The sequence below is a fragment of the Hypanus sabinus genome, chromosome 1 (assembly GCF_030144855.1).
Source record: "Hypanus sabinus isolate sHypSab1 chromosome 1, sHypSab1.hap1, whole genome shotgun sequence".
Classification (NCBI taxonomy): domain Eukaryota; kingdom Metazoa; phylum Chordata; class Chondrichthyes; order Myliobatiformes; family Dasyatidae; genus Hypanus; species Hypanus sabinus.
The window spans coordinates 164,538,245-164,560,026 of NC_082706.1; the positions used below are offsets into that span (position 1 = coordinate 164,538,245).

Sequence of the window (21,782 nt, forward strand, 5' to 3'; positions counted from 1 at the left end):
TTAAATACACCTTTGCTTATATAGCTTTTCAGCATTCCATGTTTTAAAACTCAAAAGTTTGTGTATCATTACTATAAAACAACAGCAAACTGAAATTTTAAAAATTCCTACACTCTCCCGTTCTGCAAATCCATAACTGTTACTTATGTAATCAATTCCTGAATTTGGAGACACTGATACCATATCACTGATACCAAAGTACCATATCAAAGCAGTTTTAAGGAACATCTTTTTAAAAAACAGTTAAGAAATTGGTGGACTTCAACAGTGGTCAAATAACAGTTGGACAAGCAAAGAAAATCAAAAAAGTAATTATTGGGAAATGAGTTTGCCCACTGGAAGTTAGGGAAAAACATCTATGGCCAGTAAAATAATTAAACTTGGAAACTCATCGCACTAGTTTCCTTCGCTGCTCCAATTTAAATGTGTCAGGTCATATATGTAAAATAAAACCTCCCTGGCATTGGAAGTTATTTTCAAGAGTTGAGGTTCATTCCTTCACCTTTCAAATCAGTATATTTTTAAAAGATCTTTTTCCTTTATCTCTTGTTTGAACTTGTAGTTTTTTATGTTAACCATGAATTCACAAATGAATTGAGTACCTTTCAGTTGAAGTATTTCATCCTCAGTAATAAAACTATCTGAAGAAACAAATCTTGGGCCAGACCTCCTGACAGCCATAAGCAATGTATGCTTGCCTCTGTCCATCTACTGCTTTTAGGCATCAGTTTGCTGGTCAAAGCTGCACCAATCCATAATGGGGAAGCCTTCATAATGGAGGACCCTTGCATGACAATATGTTGTGCCATGGATAAGTTGGAAAAGGCTCATAGCAGGAAAAGTCTGACAGCTAGCTGAGCTGTACCAATCAGGCATTGTTGTCTGGAATTTAAGGGCTTCTAAAAGTCTCTAACATAAATCTAACGGAGGAAATTGAAACTTAAAAATTGAAGAAGTAGGGAATTTAGATTTATATGAATGGCAAACAAATATTTTGATAAATTTCATTAATTTGAAAACATGTAAATTACTTCATACTTAAGCAAGGACCCTTGCAGCAATTTTCCTCTCCACTTGGTGGCATACACCTGATATTCCTGTGCCAGATCTAATGTTGGGATTGCCCATCTTAACTGCTGACAAATTCCAGCAAGTTTGCATTCTTGTACCAGACTGCATGTGGGGAATTATTCATGGAGAGGGATTAACAAATTTGTATTTCCAATATTTTCTCAAGAATCCAAAATTTATTATCAGTTTACAATTCCCAATATATTCTGTCCCTTTGTTGATCCAGTTTAATTTTTTTTAGCAAAACTTCTTTTCAAAATAAATTGTATATAATTTCCAGAATAATAATTTGTAAAAAGGCAGGTCTAAGTCAACATACTGCAAATTGTTTTCAAATTGTATTGTTTATAAAATGCATAAGTATTAGTCAACAGCAGGCTAGCTCTATAAACTTCATTACATTCAGAATTCTGACAACAAATATAGTTTCCCATAAACCTGGAAATAAAGTCAGAAAAATATATGTCCATTAATAATTTTAAAAGCTGGTTAGAAATGGCTTAATACTGTACAATTGTGAGGAGTATTATTAAATGTATTTATAATAGCAACCACATACATTGTGAAAATATTTTAAAATAATTTTCAAGTAAAACTTAGGGGAACAACACTTATGTTAGTAATTCACAGTATTCTAACTAATCACTAGAAATATTCTATTAAGTTCATACCTCAAATGTTTTAAAATAAGAATGCACATCTGTGCAAAATATATATATTTTATATATTTATGAATAAATGTATATGTAGTGTAATTTATATTTTGAGTATTGCCAGTTTTTTCAGTTATTATTTTGCTCTATAATCTCCATAGGGCTATGAAGTAAGCAGTGTTCTTGGAAAGGAGGTGGGGCCTCTCAGCTGCTTTGTTCATTTTGTAACGTACCATCCATCAATTTGGATTGGACTGGAAGAAATCAGTCTGCTACAGTTGGTAACTCAGCCTCAGTGAAACTTGTTCTCATGCATCAGCAATCATTGTGAAAGTGCTGTTAAAGTTTTATATTTATAATGAATACCTGATATAAATGCATTCCATAAATATTTGAATCTCATGTACTGTAATTAATAACTTTGTATATGTATTTAAGTTGTATATTTGGATATTTTTGGAGATATAAAGGTTAATGAGACAACAATGTGGAAAATCAGAAGAAAGCCTATTTTTATTTAATTCTTCTGTTGTGAAACAAAAGACTTATTGAAGGAAAATAAATAAATGTTTATTTTACATTGATCTCCAGTTGAAATAAGGTACCTTGTACATCTTTCATCTTCTTCCTATCTATCACAGGAGTTCGTAAGTATTTATAAATGAATCGAATACTTGTGGTTGCAACACAGAATTGTTTAGGCACGTCTTGTCAATTTGAGGTTTGTTTATTATCCCAACTCTCAGTATCCAAATTTTCCAGCCAGCCAGCCATTTCCCTCTAATTCCGTGAGTCTCAATTTTCTTCAATTGAAATTTATCAGACGTCTCCTGAAAATTATCTGCCTTTTAGACATCTCTTCAGAAAAAGTTCAAATAGGTTTGATGCACCATCAATAACTCTGAGACGTGGGTTAAGGTAGGCTTTTATTGGCTGGAAGAAAGCACAAGCAGCAAGTGACCATCACACAACATCCTGGAGACTGAGGAAGGGTCTGTGGCTCCAATCGCCTTTATACCAGGGTCTGTGGGAGGAGCCACAGGAGCAGTCAGCAGGGGGGGCGTGTCCAGGCAGGTATATGTTCACCACAAGGTTCAGATTTAAAAATTCATGTTCACATTTTAATGATCAGCTGAAGTTTGTTCAAATATTGTATCACTCTCAGTGATAAACATCAGATGTTACCTAAAAATAAATAGGCTTACTGTTCTAAAATTTCCTTCTTTCTCTCGCTTGACTTTTTCATGGAATGGAATCTCTCTAAAGGAATAGTTGATGAATTAAGTGAATGTTGCAATATTGTATTTAAAGTTTCTGCAATTCTCTTGTCTATTTTCATTAATACCTATGAATAAGAACCATCTTCCCCTGGACACTTATCATCCTTTAGTGTCATTGTTTTAATTTGTTACTGTTATTTCACTCACCTTACTTTTGTTGAGTCATTCTGCCAATTCAGTCTTACTTCCCTTGGAAGGTTGGTGTGTTTATTTCCTTTCACTGTTCTATATATTGACAAAAAGTACTTATTCAACATAGCTGATATTTTTGTTTATTTTCAATAGCAAGACTGTAATTTTTCAACAGACCACATTGCTCCCAATCATACTTTTACTACCATAAATTTTAAGATAAAAACTTTGTCGCTATCTGAATTGCTGCCATTCGTTGCCTTTTTTTTTGTTTTTCATTTCTCCTGGACATAAAAATTAGTGCTAGCTAGTACCTTTTTTATGCCTTTTTTCTTGTTGCTTTATGTTGTTTCTTACCTCTTTAATTGTTTATAACTTTTTTAAAAAATTATTGCACTCTTCCTCCAGAGGAGCTTTAAGTTGGTTCTGTATCAAATAAATTTGAACACCTTGCACCAAATTCCTATTATTTTACCCATCTGCAGATTTTTGTAGTTCATTTGAACACTCAGTATTTCATTAAAATTGGCCTCAGCTGCTAAGAACCTAGATTTTGATGTTTCATGTTTCTCTTTCAATTACGGTATTGAAGTTAATTACAACATTAATGTTCTGGCATAAACTATTCATGTACTAACTAAATCAGGCTAGTTGCTTGTTTCTAATTCTACTGTGGCCTGACTTTGGGACATACAGTTCAATCTTGAACAAACGTAGAAAATTTGATGTATTTTTTTATATGAGCTAGATGTTTTATCTGAATTCATATGAATGTCAAAATCACTGGTTATAACTACTTTTTTTGTAAAACTGTAAAATACCTGCGTTTACACATCCTGCCTTTTCCAGAGTTTGGTTCAAGAATATATTTCATGAAGTGACTGGAGATGACGGGACACAGCAGGATTTGAAGCTACAGGAATCCACAAGTTATTTTAATTCTGTGTAATTTCCTATAATTTAAAAATACCCTCATTTCACTTTAGAAATGTAAATCAGATAACAGTTGTGGGTTTTCAGTACAGGTTATAGTTTGGCTTTCTTTGATCTTCATCTAAATCCAAATCAAAGGAATGGGATTCAAAGTTCCTTTCTCTTCTGACTGTCAGGGGAACTAAATTAAATGAGCTCAAGTGGTGTTTCTAATGACCATGAGCAGCATCATGAGGGCATGGGTGTGGAAATGGGAAAACATACTGTATAGCAAGAACGGTATACAATTAAAACTCTATTCAGTGGAATGCTGAATATGTATGTCCCACTAAAGGGGAAGAACAAGCCAAAGTCTTGTGAGAGTCCATGGCAAAATATGGTCAAGATGGTGCCCAGCTACAATGTTTATTGACTTTGTGGTTCAGGCTTGTTTTTTTTAGGTTCATATGGATCACTTTGGGGACAGGTTAAAGTTTAAGGACAAGGCTAAGGGGAGTTAGAAGTCATGTACAGTGAATGAAGAATCGGGGCAGGGGTTGGTGTTGAGTCCAGTTCGGAGCCCTCCGCTGTCTAAGGTCAGTGAGCTGGGAGGATTGGTTGGCAATACTGAGAAGACTAGCAAACACCAGCTCAGTTATTCCTGAGTCTCAAAGATCCATATGGGTGAGAGTCCTGAGGGCTTGTGACTCCCCCTAGGTTACTGAAGTCAGAGGTCCATATGAGTCTGGAAGTCAAGGTCCTAAGGTTAGGCCCATTATTGGCTAATCCTAGGGTTGGGTCCCAAAGGTTAAACCTATGATCAGCAAGTTCAGGGATTGATACTCAGAAAGACAAAGCTGAAAGATGATGTCAAGAGGTATAGAGGCCTGAAGATTGCAGACTGGAGTCTGCGAGTTCAGAGGTAGAAGCCTGAAGGAGTCATGAGGGCCAGTGATCCCCCAGGCCACCAGAGTTGGAGGTCTGTGTACTTGCGGAAGTCGAGGCCCAATGTGTCGTGGAATCAATACCCAGAGGTTAGCAAAGTCCAAAGTTGAAGGCCTACTATTTGTAAGTCTGATAATCTGAGGCCACGGACTGGAGGTGGCCTGTCTCAGGGTGTAAGTGAATGGGTGATAAAGGGGCTTGTTTTGCTATTGTTGCTGCTTGTGTTGGTCTGAACATTGTGGGCATGCTCTGTTGCTGCCAGAATGTCTCCTTAGGTGTGTTGGTTGTGAGTGCAAAACAAAATCAATGGGATACCAGCAGATACTTGGGAAAAACAGGGTAAATCACAAATAATGGAAAGAGGCATGTAAGAAATAGTAAATCGTTATTTCATTTCAGTATTTACTTAGAAAACTGAACAGGTGAATGTGGCATTAGATGACATGGGTAATGTAATATGTATTAAAATAAAAATAGGAGTTTTACATAAACTAATAAAACTCAAAAGATAAACACCTTGGCGTTCTTTAGATTGCCTTCACACATTTGAAAGGAATCTTGTACAAAGAGAGCACAATGATACATTTTCATCAATATTTAAAAAAAGGTGTGATCTAGAGGATTCAAAGGTTCAAAGTACATTTATTATGTATAGAACCCTGAGAACCCTGAGATTTGTCCTACCACAAGCAGCCATGAAACAGAAACACCATGGAACCCATTTAAAGAAAACATCAAACACCCAACATGTAAAAAAAAGAATAAGCTGAGCAAACAGCAAAAAGTGAACAAATACCACACAGAATATTAAATATCGAACTGAATAGACCCCAAAATAGTCCAGGGTCCAGGGTCAGTTCAATTTAGCAACGCAAACACGAGGAAATCTGCAGATGCTGGAAATTCAAGCAACACACACAAAATGCTGGTGGATCGCAGCAGGCCAGGCAGCATCTATAGGAAGAAGCACAGTCGACGTTTCGGGCTGAGACACTTCGTCAGGACCCATTGTTAGTCCTCCAGCCAAGTCAATAGAATCTGCCCCGTTTTTCAGCAGTAGTGAGAGGGAAACTAGTCAAACGCACGCAGATGGCACAGAAAACCCGCTCAACTTCCGTTCTCATTCTTATTGATGTCAATGATTCTCGACACTTTAATTCCCCAAGAGAGTAAAAGTGCCAGATCGCTCACTTGGCCCAGAAGAAAAGGTAGAAGTAGTTTTGTGAACTATCTGCAGAATGTCATCATTGGTCACTGGCACCATCTTGGTAGATAATTAACATAACACCTATATTAAGAAGAGTAAATCATACCTGTATATTGGGAATTCTGTGAATTACATATTTTACATTCATGGTAAGAAACTATAGAATCCTTGTATACGTGAGAATTGAAGCAACACAGTGAATAAGCATCATTGCACGTGTAAAATTTTGCTTGGCAGGGTTAACAGAGTAGCAGATAATGATAATGGAGGGCATACAATTTCTCTGGGTTTTCAAAAGGCCTTTGGTAATGTACCCCATAGTAGACCAGTGAATAATATCAGAGAATGTATAATCAAGAAACAAAAAGTAGAATGAATGGCTAGCTGACTGCAAGATAATCAGTGTGGGAATAAAAAGGCCATTATTCACAATAGTAGAAGTTGGTGTGTTTTTCAAGGATCAGAACTGATGTTCACTATTTAATATATGATTTAGTCTTTGGAATTAAAAACACCTTTCTTAATTTGTAAGATTATCTTCACTGAGAAGACTTACAGAAAATTACAGTAAGATATATACTGAATGGCCAGTAACATTTTGGAAAGAATGTTGCAGTCATTTTAATTGGAAGTTGGGATCACAATGTTCTCAGACCACAGGTTAGCAAACTCAGAAAAAGAAAATGCAGAGAGGAAAATAAATGAAAAGTAGTTACGTTTTGCTAAGACTATTAAAATATATTCCATCATATTTGCACATAACTTATTGCCATATATTAAAAAGGATATAGGAGCATAGGGAAAATTTACAAGGGATGAAACCAGAAATGTAAGGTATACATAGTAGAGAGGGAGGACTAATCCTCTTGAGAAAAGAAAGCTGAAGAGTGACCTAAAGATGTATTTAAAATGACAGGATTTGATAAGAGTAGCTGGAGTGCATTTCCATTTGTGGGTAAGAACATAAATGAAGACCATCAATCTGAGACGGTCACCAAGCAACCCAACAGGGAATTTAGTAGAAACTCTTTACACAAGGAGCTGAGAATGTGGAAGCCAATTCCACAAGCGTTGGTGGAATGCAATGTCGAAGCAGCATTTGAGAAGGAAGGATTTCAATGAGAAAGGACGAGGAGAATCCAGAGAAGCATAAATACTGGTGTGAATTGATTAGGCTGGGTGATTATGTGAACATGAGAAATGGTCATTGGGTCCCTGGCTCCACCATTCAGCTAATCGTGGCTGATTATTATAAGCTTACTGTATATTTATTGTACCTTTCTGCACTACTCCCATATCCTGATACCGAGCCACCTGAAAAAGGCCGGGAGAGGAGGGGGTCCTTGCCCTTCCCAGCGTCATCTTTCAGCACCAATGTGTCCTATTTTTACTTAAAAATAAATGCAAACTTACTCTTTAAATATTTACATGATAGCCTGCAGTATCAAAATAAGGGAATTTTTTTTTTCCCGATTCTCCGTCTCTAACTGTCCTCCCTGGGCTGCAGGTGTTATTGGACATTTTTTAACGGCTTGAACGCACCTTACCGATCTTTGATTGTTGTTCTACATTGAGTAAAAGCTTGTAATTAATTTTTAAGAACAACTCGGGTCAGAGGATAGCAGACTCTCGCTGCAAGTCGATTTGCACAAAAAAGGTGCAATTCCACTGTTGACAGTTGGTGAGTTGCGCTTTTGAATTTTGACTTGAATTCCAGTTTTGATTTTTAAATTCCGTTTTGGTCTCTTTGGTGTGCTCTTTGTCACTGCCTAAAACAAAGAAAATGCTACTTCAAGCCGCTGATATTTTAAGTGTCCTATCATAAACAAGAGAAATTCTGCAGATGTTGGATGACCAAATGACACACACAGAACGCTGGAGGAACTCAGCAGGCCAGAGCGCATCTGTGGAAAAGATTAAACAGTTGACGCTTCGGACTGAGGCCATTCAGCAGGATCCCTGAGTCATAGTGCCAGTGAACTGCGGGCTGTGTGTAATTGGACCCTTGCTATAGCAAGCAATGTTCTCCGAGTATGTTATGCGTGCATAATAATTTTATGCAATGTCTTTTTAAAATTGATAATCATAGTATATCTGAAATATTTCTTTATACTATAGACTTGGTTATGTTTAAACCCGTTTTAAATTCTAGCCTGTATAAATGGCACCAAGAATTTAATGTGGAGAGGAAGACGTGCAGCTTTTGTGAAAATGCATTCCAATACATCACGTGTTCGAGTGAACTTGTGCTCAGCTTGGGACCGAGTGTTATCTATTCACGTGCTTTCTCGATCACTGCATGACTCAGCAAAGCGCACCGTATCCTGCCTTCCGAAAAATTTCCATTCACCTTTTGTTTCCTTAGCCCAACCCAGGTACTCAACAAATACACTGCACAAACTAACAGACGACATATTTAATGATTTTTTCAAAAAAAATTAACAGTTACAAAACAACCGTAATCTATACGCTAGCAACCGTTTCGACTAATGTGAAAAATAAAGTTTGTAATAGTGGCATATAAATGTACCCTAACTGGATTAAGTATAGATAAAAATCACGAATTATAAAAAATAATTTAAGGAACGTTTAGCATTTGTTGCTGTGAAAAAGTTCCTAAGGCAGTCTGCAACACGTTTCAGGAGTTCAGAATTTAAGGCGAGAAAAGCTACAAAATTTCTAAAGTTCACAGTACTTGCTACTCTATTAATTCTTTGGTTGAGGTATAAGGCTTAAAGTCTTTTTTAAGCTTTGTTCAACAGTCACCGACAGTCTGAGTTTGCATTGAGGAAAGATGCCGCATTAGGTTGTTGCTCGAAAAAGTTCCTCATAATCGAAAGTTCTCTGGACAATTGTTCAATTTTTTTATGCAAACGATCGTTTTCTGCATTCAGTTCAATTAGTTTTTGTTGCATTTCTGCGTTGCGCCGTTTCGCTTTATCTCTGCTCTTTCTCACGGCAATATTATTCCTTTCTCTCCTCTGTCGGTACTCGGAGCTTTGTCGGTCTACAGACTTCTTGGATTTTTCCTTTCCGGAGACCGATCTACCGTGAGAGTTCGACGAACTAGGCTCCGGGCTGGTGGGCGGGGTCGGCTGCCCCGTGGGCAAGTGCACGGTGGTTTGCGCGCAGGCTGCGATTTGGGAGTGCAGCGGAGTTTCCATGTTTTCGTCCCTTTCTTCCTTAACCACCACTTTCGATAAGTCCAGTCTTTGATCGTAGCTGTTCCGCAGCTGAGCAGCAAACGGATCCCTTTCCGAGTGGTCACCTGCCGAAGCAGACATCCCGGTGACAGAATTCATCATTGGACTGACTGCTGTGTGGGACAGGTACCCATAATCGGGCTGAGGCTTTTCCCCTTTGTTGGTGCTGGCCAGCAGATCTGCCAGCAAATCGTCGTTGTAGAGCTCCAGCTGGGAGCCTGACACCGGCTCCACTACGTAAGGGCTAAAATCAATCGCACTCTCGTCGTCGTAGATGGCACCTGCCGGGTTCAGATCAATCAGGCTTGTTCTTTCCTCGCACATTCCCCGGTCCGCCTTGGTCAAAGTCACCCCGCCACCGACACCCTCGTAGAAGTTAGTTGGTTCGAGGGGAAACATGGGGAAACATGGCGAGACGCAGCGTGAATCCAAGTTATATAGGTTACTCATGAAGGGACTGGGTTCACCGGACTCCGCCACAACTCTCAGCACTTGGCGATAATCACAATTGGAGTTTGCACCCAGTAACTGCAGCGGCTGAGTGCCGCGCGAGTTTTTATAGTGGCTCTTTGCGCGCGTCACTCATTCAAAGGCTCGTTATCGTGATGGGGGCGCGGTCTGGGCAAGGTTCACGCATCCGGTTGATTGACTGCGAAGACGTGACGCCCATCGGCGCCGGGGCTCCAGGAGGTGGAGTGTGGCGTCTGGACCGCAGCCAGCAGCGGTGCTAGGGTTTAGTTATTAAACGATTTGGTGTAGTTTAGGTTGGCTGAATCACAGAGAATTCGTAACATGCTTTCATTGCCGAAACTTGTTTTGCTTGAAACATCTAAATCGGGTCATTTTTAGTGAAAATAACTGTGTAATTGGCAAACTTAAATTTACAAAACATTCTCAAGCACTGCTCCATGCAGGAGTGTGCATTCCTCTTTTTAGCAAATAATTATGTGTTACGCTATCTTGCAAAGAACCACTTTTCACTGGACTCGTTTTTCAACGCTTGATATTCTAAAAACTTCAACGCCCTCCTCAGTCTTAAATCAACTACTTAGACAGCTCAGTTGGATAGAGTCATAGAAATCTACGGCACATTACAGGTCCTTCGGCCCACAATGTTGTGCTGACCATATAACCTACTCTGGAAGCTGCCTAGAATTTCCCTACTGCATAGCCCTCTACTTCTGGAAGCTCCATGTACAAAGAATCTCTTAAAAGACCCTATTGTATCCGCCTCTTATCACCTTTGCTGGCATTTCCACACAGCCACCACTCTCTGTGAAAAACATACTCCTGACATCCCCCTTAAAACTCTGCCCCCTCATGCTAGCCATTTCAGTCCTGGGAAAAAGCCTCTGACTATCCACACGATCAATGCCTCTCATGGTCTTATACACCTCTATCAGGTCACCTCTCATCCTCCGTTGCTCTAAGAAGAAAAGGCCAAGTTCACTCAACCTGTTTCATGATGCTCGCTCTCCAATCCAGGCAACATCCTTGTAAACCTCCTCTACACTCTTATCTATAGTATCTGTATCCTTCCTGTAAAGAGGTGACTAGAATTTAACACAGTACTCCAAGTGGGGTCTAACTAAGGTCTTGTATCGCTGTAACATTACCTCACTGCTCTTGAATTCAAACCCACAGTTGATGAATGCCAACACACCATATGCCCTCTTAACAATACTGACAACCTGCGCAGCAGTTTTGAGTGTCCTGTGGACTCGGACCCCAAGATCCCGCTGATCCTCCACACTGCCAAGAGTCTTACCGTTAATACTATATTCTGACTTCAAATTTGACCCAGATGGAAGCTTCTACTTGTTTTTTTTCTTAACTGAATATTATCCTCATAAGAGGTGCATGGTGTTGGGGCTATTTTTAATTACTTAACCACGCTTAGAATATAATGCCTCCCCTGTATGGGGGCGTGGGGAGTTTAGAGTGAGGAAATTGATCGTAATTTGCAGCATATAATGGAAGGTAACTCATAGGTTTTAACATTTGATTTAACACAAAGAGGAATTAGAGAATAACAGTCCAATCAAGATCATTGTATCCATGGAAGTGATGCATTGCTTTGCTGAAATGAAGAAGTAGGCTTTCTGTAGCATCTACTCGTACAGAGGTGACAGTCAGTAGATTACTGATAAAATGCACCCACTAGCCCATAAATTGTGGCAAAGCGATCATTATCATTGTCACAAAATGTGACAACCCAACATATGGAGTGCAGTCAGTGATAAAACTGGTATATTGGCTTACAGCTGTAACCTGTATTTGTCGTTGAGACTGGTGGTATTTTCAGTCATTTGTATCTTCTACCCAGTGGGATGGGGCAGGAGACAGAATAACTGGGTGGTTACGGTTTTAACTGACCACTTTACTGAGGCAGTGAGAAGCGTAGACAGACTCCATGGAGTATGGTATTTGATGTGCTGAGCTGACCACAACTTTCTGCGGTTTCTCGTGGTGCCGTATTTCTTTACCCTCCTGAGAGAGTAGAGGTACTGGTGTGTTTTCTTGGCTATGGTGGTTGGATCTGGCTAGGATATTGATGATGTTCTCTCCCAGGAACTTGAGTCTTTCTACCTTCTTGTCCTCAGCAACAATGATGTAGACAGGAGCATCTGCAATGCTCCTCTCCTTGAAGTTAATGAAGAGCTCTTCATTGCTGGCATTGGGAGAAAGATTGTTTTCATGACACTGTGTCACTAGACTATCTGTCTCCTTCCTGTACTCTGATTCATCCACGTTTGACTTTTGGCCCATTATGGTGATGCCATCTGCAAACTTCCCTATGAGTGATGTGATGCAGCTAACATTGAATTATGTCAAATTTAATGTTATTTCCACTTATGCACCTTCTATCTGAGTCCACTGTACCAAATCATTGTTACTTTATGTACATTGTTTATCTGATTCACAGATGTCATTCCTAGTGGATTGCTACAGGTTCTGTTCAGTGATGTGAGTTAAAATCAAATTTATGCCGTACTAATAACTGCACATTTTGAGTAGATTTCTTAAAGATCATTGATGAGTATTGTCTTTTCATCACAGAGTACAAACAATCCAGACCAGTATTTTGGCATATGCAACAGCCAATTTGTATACTGAGGGGTTCTGAAAATTAATATCTTACCTTTCTGCAGAATTCAACTCTAAATCATGCTGTCCTCTTTTAAACACATTTTACTCCTTCCTAAGTAAGCCAGTATGAATCAGTGTGAGGTTGTCTTCCCTCATCCATATCAATTGACTCACCTTATTTGTATTCCTGCAAATCTATATCGACAGGAAGGAAATGCGTATTTTTGCAACTTCATGAAGTTGGTTTGCCTGTTACTAGCCAGAATCAGGTTATATGTACATCTATTCCCGTTAGTATTAACCCCGCATGTGTCTTCAAAGGACATGCATTTCTTTTTACTACTCTATTCTGTTCTCATTTATGGCAGAAAGTAACAAATCTACTACTACCCTGTGCACGTTGAGTGACTGCTTTCATTTTAGACAATGTTTCTAGACTTCTCTACCAGTTCTCTGACAATCCTTTAGAATGCTGCTAAATATTGGAAAATTCTCCTTTCAAACAGACTATTTATCTTGATAGGTGATGTTTTATCAGTTCACTATTAGTTCCCCTTACTATCTTGAAAATGGATCAAACTGTCTTCAAACATTTACATTCCAGAGAGGGTAATGCTCATTCTTGCAATTTTTTCTTGTGATTTATTTCATTCAGTCAAGCTATCAGTTAGGTAAATCTGTGCTGTATTCTCTCTTGTAATCTGCAGGACAGTGTACACCTTCTTTAAGTTATCTATCCTGAGTTCTCAATAGTTTTCATGAATACTTCAACTTCCTTGTTTATTAAAGATGTTATTTGCATGGATTGAACTAGGTTGCCATCTAAAGGTAGTTTGGAAGCTTGGTAGTAGAGAATATTGATGTTATTACTGTGACATGCATATTAATAATTTAAAAGAATCCTGAAAAAAATCAGTTTGTTGCTCAGAAAATAATGTGATGTATGTTTTAATTAGAAAAGTAGTTGATTTAAGGTATATTCTATTGTGAACTATCCCTTTCAGTCAGTGTAATACAAAAGAAAACAGAATATTTGGTGTTTTTTGGATTAGTACCATGAGAACTTACGAAGGAACAAGCATTTCCTGTAAACATAGTCGAAGTTGGTTGCGGTTCCTCTTTGACCCAACAGCTCCACCAAGTGGTAAATCGGTATATCAGTCTTCCAGGTTTGATCAGTATTAGATCTCCAAGCACCTTTAACATCGACAAATATTCTTCGGCATTTCATTTGTGTGCTGTCACATAAACTTAATACCCCACACAAGGAGAGATATTAGGGAAAACATTGTTCAGAGAAGCTGTTTTTTTAAATGCAAACATCGTTACAGTAGAATGATAGGGATGTTAAGGAACTCTGGACGTAATGATGCTTTTTGAGTTGATTCTAATGAAAAGTCAATCATCCAATATAAGAACATAAGATATAGAAGCAGAAGTAGGCCATTTGGCCCATCAAGTCTGCTCGGCCATTCAATCATGGGCTGATCCAATTCTTCCAGTCATCCCCACTCCCTTTCCTTCTCCCCATACCCTTTGGTGCCCTGGCTAATCAAGAACTTGTCTATCCTTCCCTTAAATACGCCCAATGACTTGGCCATGACAGCCGCTTGTGGCAACAAATTCCACAGATTTACCACCCTGTGACTGAATGTTACTCTTCTGTCTCTGTGGAATGTAACTATCCTGATGAATTATTTCTTGTGGCTTGTGGCTGATCAGGCGACAACCTTGCCACTTCCTTAGCAACTTGATTGTTTTTTTAGGAGACCTAGTTAAGTGAATGAATTCTGCCTTTTCTCCTTGGAGCAATGGAGGATGAGAGGTGACCTGATAGAGGTGTACAAGATAATGAGAGGTATCGATCGTATGGATAATCAGAGGCTTTTCCCCAGGGCTGAAATGGCTAACATGAGAGGGCACAGTTTTAAGGTGCTTGGAAGTAGGTACAGAGGAAATGTCGGGTAAGTTTTTCACGCAGAGAGTGGTGAGTGCGTGGAATGGGCTGCCAGTGGTGGTGGTGGAGGCGGAAACGACAGGGTCTTTTAAGAGACTCCTGAATGGCTACATGGAGCTTAGAAAAATAAAGGGCTGTGGGTAAAGCCTAAGTAGTTCTCAGGTAGGGACATGTTTGACACTGCTTTGTGGGCTGAAGAGCCTGTATTGTGCTGTAGGTTCTCTGTGTTTCTAGTGGCTAGCTCATGCTCAACCCAGCACGGATGGAAAGCATGCAACAAGCCAGCTGGAGTCAAACCCAGGACCACTCAACTCAAAGTCCAGCATTGATGCTGCTACACCACCAGCCCGCTAGTGTGCTGAGTGTGACCACCATTTTCTGTTTCTGTCATGGGTTTGTGTGGTGAACTACATATCCCTGTCTGGACATGCCCCCTGCTGACTGCTCCTGTGGCTTCGCCCACAGACCCCTGTATAAAGGCGATTGAGGCCTGAGCCCGGCCTCTCAGTCTCCAGGATGTAGTATGGTGGTCACTCACTGCTTGTTCCTTCTTCCAGTCAATAAAAGCCGATATCTCGCCTTTACGTCTCAGAGTGAGTTATTGATGGTGCATCAGTTTGTGAATCTTGAGTGGTTAACTGCAGTATGTTTTGTACAGGAGGAAGTGGATGTTCAGGGTGTTCAATAGTGTCAAGATTGCTTGGAAAGTGGTGAGGGAGCCCAATGGAAGATCTCCTTGCCCATAATTGACCAATGCCATACACTGTGGGATATAGCATTAGTGTTGAGGACGCCAGGGGTTACTCACCCCAGACTTTATTTGCTGTACCATCACCCCTGGTGAGTCCATACCTGATGATTATGTCGAAGGCGTCTGGCACCACTCTATCCAACTGCTTGACTAATCTGAGGGAAAGTTCTTCCAAACTGGACATAATTTCCAGTGAAACCGAACTAGTTCTGTCCATATTTCATGCTTCTTGTTTGACTGGTTTTATTCTTCTCTCTGCTTCAGTGTATCACTTAGGATATGTCTAAATGACTCAAAAGGCCATTTCGGAGGACAGCTTAGAGTTAATCACATTGTTGTGGGTTTTGAGCCATATAAAGGCCAAACCATGTTTTTTTTTAAAAAAAGGTAGATATCCTTCCCGAAAGGACACGGCTGGTGGGTTTTATATGACAATCAGCAGTTTGTGGTACCTTCACTAAGCCAAATTAAACCAGATCATATTTTTTAAAAAACTGAATTCCAGTTCTGCAAATGCCATGCTAGGTAGGATTTGAATTCATGTTTCTGACTGATTTCTTCAGCAACTTATCTCACCACTGACTGATAAAGTTGATTGCTGTAATTAAGCAACAACTCTATTGCATTGCATCATGCTATCACCATGGTGGTTGGAAGTAAGTGATGAACTTTGATACTTTTTTTTAAATTTATCAGATCTACACTCCCTTTCAAACAATCCAGTGGGTGTATGAATCATGCTAGTCTTGCTTATTCCTAACTTCATGGGTCAAGAACGTTTGCCTATTCTGTATGCCTATCTGAACATTCACTTGTCAAAGGTTACCTGCAGTAAGTCGTAATTGCAACTGGATTATAGAGCCTTCCCTGGCTTGCTGCTTTTAACTTTATGTCCCTTTAATTCCCAAATGCCCCCAGTCCCCTAGTCTTCAATTTGTCCTCAGTATACCATACAAGAACAGAGAATGCTGAAAGCAAAAATACAAGTGATTCTACAGGTGCTGGAAATCCAGAGCAACACACACAAAATACTGGAGGAACTCGGCAGGTCAGGCAGCATCTATGGAAGAGAATGAACAGTTAGTGATTCAGACTGAGAGCCTTCATCGGCACTGGAAAGGAAGGGACAGAAGCCAGACTAACAAGATGGGCGGAGGAGGAGTGCAAACTGGCAATTTGACTCCCATTCCCATTCAATAATAGATCTAACCATGGCCGTCTGTACTGCCATGTTGAGGATTAACGCACACAAAATGCTAGAGGAACTCAGCAGGCCAGGAAGCATCTATGGAAAAGAGCACAGTCAACATTGCAGGCTCTCGGTCTGAAACATCAACTGCACTTTTTTCCGTAGATGCTGCCTGGGCCAGCTGAGTTCCTTTAGCATTTTGTGTCTGTTGCTTGGAACTCCAGCATCTGCAGATTCTCTCATGTCTTTTTGGTGAGGACTTACTTAGGTTGAAGGAGAAGCATCTCACATTCTATTTATTAGCCTTCAACTTAACACCATGAAGATCAGTTTCTCTATTATCCAGTAATTTCATTCTCCTCCCTCCTTCTTTCATTTTCCATTCCCCTTTCTGGTTACCTTCACACCCTTTTTTTCTCTCCTAACCTCTCCATCACATCCTCTGGCTCCCCTCACTTTTCCCTTTCTTTCCTGGGTCACTGCCCTCTCCTATTAGATTACTTTCTCTTCAGCTCTTTACCTCTTCCAACTATCCCCTCCCAGCTTCCTACTTCTTCCCCCTCCCACGGTCTCACCTATCACCTGCCAGCCTGTACTCCTTCCTCTTCCCCTTCCCCCACCACCTTATTCTGACTTTTGCCCCCTTCCTTTCTGGTCCTGATGAAGGGTCTTGGCCCGAAATGTCAACTGTTTATTCCTCTCCATAGATGCTGCCTGACCTGCTGAGTTCCTGCAGCATGTTGTGAATGCTGAAACGCTCAGCGGGCCAAGCGTGACACCGGGAGGGAAACAGTAGATGTTTGGGTCAAGGCCTTTTGTCGGAACTGGAGAAGTGAGAACACCGTGTGCTTTAAGTTGCAGAGAGAGAGAGTTGGAGAGAACAGAAAGAAGATCTGTGATCGCTTCAGACCAAATTGTCAAGGGAATGTTTATTTTAAAGTAGAACAGACAGTATAAAATGACGCAGAGACAAAATGAAACGTGAGTTTAAAATGTAGCCACATCTGTGAGGGGATGTGCTGACAGACCCATAGAGTCATCGAGTACTATAGCTCAGAATTTTCTGGAATTGAGCGACTACCTGTTGAACACTGAGCCCTGATGATTTTATAAGCCACATACACAAAATATTGGAGGGACTCTGCTGGCCGGGCAGCATTTATGGAAAAAAATACAGTCAATGTTTCGGGCTGAAACTCCTGACAAAGAGTCTTGGCCTGAAACAATGACTGTTCGCTCTTTTGCACAGATGCTGCCTGGCTTGCTGAGTTCCTCCAGCATTTTTTGTGCGTTACAAGTTAACTTAACTGAGTCATGTGGGGGTGGGGGGATGGCCTGTGGTATAAACACTTAGACATAGTGGAACTCAACACTGTGGATGTGCTTGCAGTCACATTATTCAATCAAAGGACACACAGTTGAACACAACCATGTGCAACAAATCTGGAACTTTCTACTCATCCCTTCTGTAGGCTTCCTGTCACACTGATACCATTCTGCCACAAAGGTCAAAGGTTTTCGCACACTTGATTTTCTTTTTCAAAATTACATGATTTTGCCTCATTGTTTCTCCTTGCCTCCTCAGCAAAATGTACAGTATAACACCATTTTTTCTGTACTAGTTAACTATCCACTCCCCTCCCTGCCTCTCTTCATCACAATTCTAAGCTCTGCTATTTGCAAACGCTTCAATTGCATTCTGTGCTGCATGTCGTCAAGGCTGTGGAGGCCAGGTCGTTGGGTGTATTTAAGGCAGAGCTTGATAGGTTCTTGATTGGACATGGCATCAAAGATTATGGGGAGATGACAGGGAGTGGGGCTGAGGAGGGGGAAAGAAGGATCAGCCATGATTGAATGGCGGAGCAGATTCGATGGGCCAAATGGCCTAATTCTGCCCTATGTCTTTTGGTCTTACCATAAATTCAGTGTTCCTGCTGATGACCCCTGTGGATACTACTCTGTATCTCCCTCCTGCTTGAAAATGGGCATTTACTGCCAGAACTTTCTCAAGACCTTTTCAAAGACCATGTACACATGAGCCAAAAAAAAAAGGCAGGCCAGCTGCACTTATTGATGGAAGTGATTCATAAAAAGTCAGTCATTTAGAAGCAGCAGTGATGTTTAACAGATCCTGGATGCCAGCACATTAATAACGACTCTCATTTAGTCATGGTCATATTGCTGCCATCAGCTTCACATGGAGGCAAGTGAGTCCTAGTCTGTGGATTGAATCTAATAGAGACTGGTTTTGGAGGCAGTGCCGAGGAGGTTCACCAGGTTGATTCCAGAGATGAGGGATGTAGACTATGAGGAGGCACTGAGTCGCCTGGGACTCTATTCACTGGAATTCAGAAAGATGAGAGGAGACCTTACAGAACCATGTAAGATTATGAAAGGGGTAGATAAAATAGAGAAATTGAAAATTGAGCGGGAAAGTTGTTTACATTGGTAAGTGAGACTAGAACTAGAGGGCGTAGCCTCAAGATTCAGGGGAGTAGATTTAGGATGGACATGAGGAAGAACAGCTTTTCCCAGAGACTGGTGAATCTGCGGAATTCTCTGCCCTATGAAGCAGTGGAATCGACCTCAATAAATATATTTAAGACAAGTTTGGATAGATTTTTGTATAGTAGGGGAATTAAGGGTTATGGGAAAAAGGCATTTGGGTGGAAATGAGTCTATGGCCAGATCACACATAATCTTATTGAATGGCGGAGCAGGCTTAACGGACCAGATGGCCTGCTCCTGCTCCTATTTCTTATGTTCTTATAGATTCCTTGCACGTATGATCTGCCTGCCTAAGTGTAATCCATGTTCTCACATCTACGCAGATAATAGAAAAGATACTCTTTAGTACATTCTCCAGTCTTGCTAGGAATGCTGGCTCCCAAGTGTCTCTGAAACACTGGTATTCATTTTCCAACAGGTGTTGGGGGAGGGGGGGAAGAACACACAAATGTTCTATGGAAAGTGTCAAAGATCACACTGAAACAAGATATTTTAACCGACTAACCACCCGTTAAACATTCATTCAATCTGATCACTTAAGTTTGAGCATTCCCGTCCCATTTTTAGAAACCTTTGTACTTCATTCTTTTTATGACCTTAACATGCTCTGTGGACTGGCCATACAGCCCTTCATTTCTCTTGTCTGGTTAAAGTAAGTTTAATGGGCACATTTAGTTCACTAGCCCCTAATTAATAAAATAATGAGGTAATACAATCTAATTTTGGCATCACTTCTACAATTGTTATTTGCCCATTGAAATAGTGATAATGACTATTCCTCCCTGAATTTTCAGTTTTTGCATTTACAGTATTGATGATGATCTTTCTCATGGGATCATTTGACCTAATCCCACTTCGATTTTTTTTTTGTGACAAACTGGCAGCAGTAAAGGAATAGAAGTGATTATTTATGGTGTTTTCGTCATGTCCTCATTTGCTGGGTGCAGAATTCTGGTATCCTGCACCCTTAGTAACTCTGAACTTTAAATTTATTGCCCATTAGATTATGCATCTATGTTAATCTTTATTGTTAACACTAAAGAGTTCAGGTTACTAACAAGAGTTCCACTCAAAGAAACTGTTGAGGATGATATCTTAACTATGTGCAGAATTAAATAATTAACCAAAAGAAATTCAAATTAAGCATCTTGGCATAAAATTTGAGTGTTTGGTTACCTTCAGTTGTAATATAACCTGCATTCAAATACATCTGTAAATGTGATTACAATGTAGTTTCTTCAGAATGTTCTTTAAGTGTGAGCTGTTACTGGCCCACCAGCAACCCAGGCATTAGCAACCAGAATTGTTTTTACTTGTTATTCTTTTGAGCTCTCTCTGCTTCATTCTGTGGTTCCCACCTGCTTTAAGAACACTATCATCTGAGTACCTGAGAAAAACAAAGACTTATACCTTAATAATTACCACCTGGTAGCGCTAACTTCCAGCATCACAAAGTGCTTTAAGTGTCTGGTCACAGCTTGCACTAACTGCAGTCTCTCACGCAACCTCAACCCACTGCAATTTGCCACCACTGAATCATGTCTATGGCAGGCACCTTCTCCCAGGCTATATACTCATCTCTGGAGCTCTTGGACAGTAAAATTGCCTATGCTAGACCATTGTCTATCAACTGCTGCTTGGTGTTACATAATTCCAACCAAACTCATTTTGAAATTTCTAGATCTAGGAGTCAGCACCTCCATTTGCAATTGATCAGGATCCTTGACTTCCTGATCGACAGACCACAATCTGTCAGGATAGGCCACAATATCTCTGCCATGATTAGCCTCAACACTGTCCCCGGAAAACCGCATCCTCAGCCCCCAGCTCTACTACCTATACACTATGACTGCATGGCCAGGTACTGTTCTAACTCCATCCACGAGTTCGCAGATGATACCACCAGAGTGGGCCACACCCTGGCCAAGAAAGCTCACCAGCACATCGACTACCTTAGAAGGATAAAGAAATCTGGCCTTGTCCTCTTTGAACTTCACCGATTTTTAATGATGCACAATAGAAAGCATCCTGTCCAGATGAATCATAGCTTAGTATGGCAACTGCTCTGCCCATCACCATAAGAAACTACAGAGGTGTAGACACAAATCAGCACATCATGAAAATCGACCTCCCCTCCATGTGCAAACACGAGGAAATCTGCGGATGCTGGAAATTCAAACAACACACACACAACGCTGGTGGAACACAACAGGCCAGGCAGCATCTATAGGAAGAAGCACTGTCGACGTTTCGGGCCGAGACCCTTCGTCAGGACACTCACCTCCATGGACTTTGTCTACACTTCTCTCTGCCTCTGTAAAGCAGCTTGTATAGGGAATAACCCTACCCACCTTATGGGGCAGGAAGGTACAAAAGCCCGAAAGCACATACAGGTTTCTCCTGCTATCTGAAAGTAGAGCGTTCCTATGAAAGCCAAAATGGCATAAAGCGAAGAAGCAATTACCATTAATTTATATGGGAAAAACTTTTGAGTGTTCCCAGACCCGAAAAATAATCTACCAAATCTTACCAAATAGCACACAAAACCTAAAATAACACTAATATATAATAAAAGCAGGAATGATATGATAAATACACAGCCTATATAAAGGAGAAATAATGTACTTACAGTATAGTTTCACTTACCAGAATCAGGAAGATTTAGCCAAAACTGATGTGTAGAAAAAAATCGGCACGTACACGCATGTGCACACATCTGCCTGCGCAAGGCTTCATGGTCATGGTAGTCTTTCTTGGGGTAAACACAAGTTTAAAGCGGGCGCCTTTTTTCATAAGAGCGAAAATCCTCTTTGTATTTCTTTCGGTTAGCGAAAACAGGTACTAATGTAAGTCTTTTGTAAAAGTGAAGTGGCGTAAAGCGAAC

General features: G+C 40.3%; 2 protein-coding genes across 3 annotated transcripts in view; one reads left to right on the top strand and one right to left on the bottom strand.

Moving 5' to 3' along the window:
• spidr (scaffold protein involved in DNA repair) overlaps positions 1 to 8,463 on the top strand; it is a 264,566-nt gene extending 256,103 nt beyond the window's left edge. For both annotated transcript variants that reach the window (XM_059980514.1, XM_059980523.1), the window contains exon 20: positions 1,886 to 8,463. In XM_059980514.1, coding sequence (XP_059836497.1) covers positions 1,886 to 2,023 — 138 coding nt within the window. In that variant the 3' untranslated portion in view covers positions 2,024 to 8,463. The remainder of the gene's footprint in view (positions 1 to 1,885) is intronic.
• Positions 8,464 to 8,601: 138 nt separating this feature from the next.
• cebpd (CCAAT enhancer binding protein delta) lies at positions 8,602 to 9,947 on the bottom strand. The gene has a single exon (XM_059980533.1). The coding sequence runs from the start codon at positions 9,851 to 9,853 to the stop codon at positions 8,963 to 8,965; it is 891 nt and encodes a 296-aa protein (XP_059836516.1). The 5' UTR covers positions 9,854 to 9,947; the 3' UTR covers positions 8,602 to 8,962.
• Between the last annotated feature and the right edge of the window lie 11,835 nt (positions 9,948 to 21,782).

Bases quoted from the DNA above. Each gene is read 5' to 3' on its own strand.
- cebpd (XM_059980533.1), bottom strand. From the start codon at position 9,853: ATGAGTAACCTATATAACTTGGATTCACGCTGCGTCTCGCCATGTTTC.